Source organism: Sinocyclocheilus anshuiensis, unplaced genomic scaffold (assembly GCF_001515605.1).
Source record: "Sinocyclocheilus anshuiensis isolate Anshui unplaced genomic scaffold, SAMN03320099.WGS_v1.1 scaffold477, whole genome shotgun sequence".
Lineage (NCBI taxonomy): Eukaryota > Metazoa > Chordata > Actinopteri > Cypriniformes > Cyprinidae > Sinocyclocheilus > Sinocyclocheilus anshuiensis.
In genome coordinates, this window is record NW_015536549.1 from 224,640 (window position 1) to 229,513 (window position 4,874).

Sequence of the window (4,874 nt, forward strand, 5' to 3'; positions counted from 1 at the left end):
TGATGACGTGCGAAATGCAGCTGGAGGGCAGGAAGTGATTTTTCTCCATAGGAATCACAAGCAGGAACTCAAAATGCCAGTGTTTTGCGTTGTTTATGGATGCTCAAATCGGACAAACCGAGAAACCACAAGGAGCTTTTACCGTGTTCGAAAATGTGTTGTTCATAAGTCAAGAAATTGATTGAAAAACGCAGGAAAAAGTTGCTTGTAAACCTGCGTCTGCGCTCGGGAGGAGCGAAGCTCATGTGATAATGCTCGTGTGTGCTAATGGTTATTATGGGATATAATAATATATTAAGATATTAATAAAGAAATATATAGATTGGGCTGCCACCTCTCATGCATTCAGAATTCACTCAGTGCTAAATGCCACACGTAGACATGATGTAAATAAGATACTATTTGCAGTTCAGAGAGCTTCACTGATTATGAAGGAACATCGTGAGATTGCGATAAATTGAAGTGAGGGACAGCTTTTTAGTGATTATATGCAAGCGCTATTTGCTCGCTTTAGGCTATAATCAATTCAGAATTTGAATAAAAGTTTTGTTTTACGTGCTGCTAACAGGACCAACAGCCACATAACCTGCCCCGTTCACACCAAGAACGATATCATCTGTTTATTCTAAGCGCACGCTCGTCTGCCGCTTTAAATTCTTGAGCTCGTTACAGCAGGATGGATTCTGATTGGCTGTCAGTGTTTTATCGTTCATCAACTGGAAAAAAATAGTTTAGAAAGTGATCACAACGATATCGTTCCTCTGTATCGTTATCGTTATAGTTGCGGTGTGAACTATGCTATTCTTTAATATTGAGAACGATTTTTAGAACTATATCTTTATCGTTATCTTTATAGTTATCGTGCTTGGTGTGAACGGGCCTTAACACTGTGTGTTTCTAAGCATTTCAGGGGACCTTTAAATGTTCAAGCAATTTAAAGTCAAGTGGATTGTTGATATTGTTCCTCTTTGCTATTATTGTTATAGCTGTGGCGTGGACTTCGCTGTTCTCATAAAATTATGTTTTAATGGTTATTAAAACTTTATAGTTATCATCCTTGGTGTGAATATGCCTTCCTGATTAGTCTCTCAAAGGACTTCTTGCCAATTCGTAAATTAGTCCAAGATTGTATTTATTTTATGTATTTATTATTATTATTATTATATAGTCTCACACCAATCTTGCTAATTAATTACTTTGTCTCTGTCAATGAAGTCGAAACAGGAAATTGTGTTTTAATATACTTTTACGTTAATATTTATTTGGTATTATTACTTCAACCTGATATAGAGGAGGAGTACGGTCTTCATGGAAACTTTATAAAGTGCAACATTATAAACAACAAAACACATGGAGCCTGCACTAGAAGTTTGTGATGTGGGGCCCTTAACGTTCCCTTTATGTTTATGTATAAAAACAGTATTTATAATGCCACATATCTTTCTGATGCAGTCAGAGACGGAATATTCTTTTCTTTTTTTTTTTACGGTTCTAGGGAGTTACAGTAAACAAGACACTTGGGCGAGTAACTGAACGTTCCACTTTGTCTTGTTTTTCTTATTAAAATGTGAAAATATCAGAATAGCTTAGTCTAAAATCTCTAACCATAACTACAGTACAGGTGTGCATGATCTGTTTTGAAAAATGCTTTGACCTTTCCGAAGAAACTCTGCAAGTTTCCATCGCTAGAGGGCCTGTTTTTACATGTTTGTGTCTGTGCATTGCTTAGGGAAGAGTGCCACATCTAGAGGGCCCCACCCAGACCTTCCTTGCTTCTGTGTGCGTGCTTGTGTGTGTGTCTGTCATGTGTTTCAACAAACGGAGGCATGATTTGGGCCACAGTCACTGCCTCAGACCTGCCCAGAACAGCAGCCAGGGGGTGTGAGAGAGGCAGATGGGGGAGGAAGGGTGTGTGGGATTGAGAAGAGAGGAGGTGAGGTGAAAGAATTCGGCAGTGGCCTGTTCCAACCAGTATGGTTTGAATAGTGTTCACTGCTGCATGTGTACGCAACCACAAATTCCATTTCTTGGTAATTCGCTCCAGAGACGTCTGACCAAGACTGCTGATAGATGCTTCTAGTTTAAGGGAATAAAAAAAAAAATAGTTGAAATTGAAGCAGTAGATCAGTGTCATTCTAAAAAAGTGAAAATGAAATATAGCTTGAGGTTAAAGTTGCATACAGAATCCAGAATGTTTGTGTTTGGAAACTTCATACCGCTGATGGGAGAAGTATTTTCTTTAGGCATGCTTGATTTATGTGTTTATTTATTTATTAAAATGTATTTCTAATCGTGTGCTTTTTTGCAATGTGCGCTTCTTTGTCTGTATCAAATATGTAAAAATCTATATAAAAAAAGAAAACTGATGTATATGTGTGTGTGTGTGTATATATATATATATATATATATATATTAAACATAAAGAGAAAAAAAAATAATATATTTAAATTTAAATGTATCAAAATTATGCTTATAAATAAGCTTGCTTTTTATTAACAACATGATTAAAATGCTCAGAACCATATAGCAACTACGTGGCAATGCCCTGGCATCCCTGCACAACACCACATCATAGCAGGTAGTTTGCATGGGCAAGAACCACTAGGCTTTCTTGAGAAAATATAAAAATCTAGTTTGTTTTATGAGCATACTGTATAATTTACTGTCATTACTACATTGCAGCATTTTGTGCTGTAAAGTAAATTACAGTATACATGTATTTGCTGTCTTGGTGAGTATTTTTTCTTCTTTTTCACAGCACAGTTTTCAGAGAAGGTTCGGAATATGTCTCCTGATGAGATCAGAATTCCTCCTGAACCTCCCGGGCGTTGTTCCAGTCATCTGCAGGTGAGATGGTTGCTGTATTCTGTTCTGTTGCTGAGATATTCTTGACTTCCTGCCATGGGCTCCAATGAGAGAAATCTTGACTGCACTTGTTCACTGTGCTTGTTTTCTGATAGATTCTGCTAAATACTTTTGTGAATCCGATGCTAAAATAACATAAATTGTGCATTTAAATAAACAAAAAAATCAGTACTGTTCATTCTTGGTAAATTCCCTCATCTGAATTTTCTGTAGCATTTGATATTTTTATTTGTTTAAAAGCATGAATCAAATAATTAAAAAAAAAAGGGGCACTGTTTAATGCAAACAAGTTTTTATCAACAGTATCAGTTTCCTGCTCTTTTTTTTTTTTTTTGCCATATACCAACCGAAAAACATTCTTTCAGCTGCTTTGTTTTGATTGGACTGCTGCTCCTTGTCAACAGTCATAAAAGGAGAGATCTTATGGGTTCATTGTTTTAGTTCTTGGCAAGCTCTTTAAACCACATGTTCAGATCCTGCCTGGCATGTTTTATATCAGGGTGTGGCACTGGGGGGGGCTTGAGAGGGTGGAAGGTTGTGGGTGTTTTGCCCCACCCAGAGGTAAGCACTGGCAGTTCGCCCTAAATCATGCAGCTTGCATGTTGTCAGTACATGTCCAGAGGTGCAAACATTTGAGGTCAGTGATGTCAAAACCATGTTGATGCCAAGGTCATATTCGAACGCATTTCATTAGAATTATTTGGTTTGTTTTATTGCAGTAATATGTATTTATATTTTTTGTCAAATTCCTAATTGTCATACTACTTCCTGCTGTAGCTCTCTCTCTCGTGAGCTGTCGGGACAGGTGAACATGGGTGTGGTTTTCACACTACAGTACAGTACAACCTAGTACTGCTAGATAGGCTGTGCTTTTCCACGTCGTGATGAATATCCTGTCCCTGCGGCTATGCTTTTTTCGCTGTTCAGACATGATCCTCATTCCCTTATACATCTGAATTGGTCTTCCTGCTAACTTTCTAGTTGTACATTTTGTACGAATTAACTAAGATCAGTGTCTTAACTGTCAACAAACAACTTTTCGATTTATTTATTTGATGACTTGGAATGTGAAGGAAAACAGATTGAGGGGCTGAAAATGGCACATCTCCAAGTGCTTCTTGGAGTCTGGTTGTCAAAAATCACCCTCTAGTTCTAGAAACTCACACTCGCACAAAGACTTTATTCATTCTTAGTGTCTCACAGCACTTGGAGCGAAGAGACAATTTTTTTTGTCTTGTTTTATACTGCACATTTTGCATTTAAAAGGGACTCAAATAGGCTTAAAATGGAGTTTGTTCATTTAGCAATATCATACATGCGCTTAATATCAGTAATGAAAGGGGAAAATAATGACTCCCTTTTCTGTTTGTAGGAAAAGATCTTTAAACTTTACGAGAGGAAGCTTCATGGAGACTTTGATACAAACAGCCATATTCAAAAGAAGAAAGAGTTCAAGGTCTGGAGATAACAAGTGTTTGTGACCCACCGTGCACCAGACATAATCTGAAGTAAATTACCTATTGGTATTGTTTTATTTGTTTGCAACCTAACCATGTGTTTGTGTTTATAGTATTTATGAGAAGCTTATCCAGTTCTGTGGTATTGACGAACTTGGAACCAATTATCCAAAAGTAGGTGTAATGCTTACCCGTTAATACCACATAAATACTGTACGTTGTATTCATGTCTGTTGCAAATATATATATATATTTTTGTTTACTTCTTCACAGGACATGTTTGATCCTCATGGCTGGTCAGAGGATTCATATTATGAGCCACTAGGTAAATTTAGCTTTAAATTAGGTTTGACATTTCATATGGATTGAATTGAATACATCTGTTAACCATTTGTGTGCTGTTCTGTCCACAGCCAAAGCTCAGAAAGTGGAGATGGACAAGCTGGAAAAAGCTAAAAAGGAAAAGACCAAAGTTAGAGCCCTGAGGCACTCCACTTATAAAAAAAGAAATAAAATAATATTAAACATTTATTTGTACTGTCTGGGCCACCA

At 37.0% G+C, this 4,874-nt stretch overlaps 1 protein-coding gene across 1 annotated transcript in view; it reads left to right on the forward strand.

Moving 5' to 3' along the window:
- LOC107700486 (SAP30-binding protein) overlaps positions 1-4,874 on the forward strand; it is an 11,478-nt gene that overhangs the window by 5,187 nt on the left and 1,417 nt on the right. Inside the window, 5 exon segments of the mRNA XM_074187058.1 lie at positions 2,759-2,847; positions 4,238-4,338; positions 4,436-4,496; positions 4,596-4,647; positions 4,736-4,794. Coding sequence (XP_074043159.1) covers positions 2,759-2,847; positions 4,238-4,338; positions 4,436-4,496; positions 4,596-4,647; positions 4,736-4,794 — 362 coding nt within the window.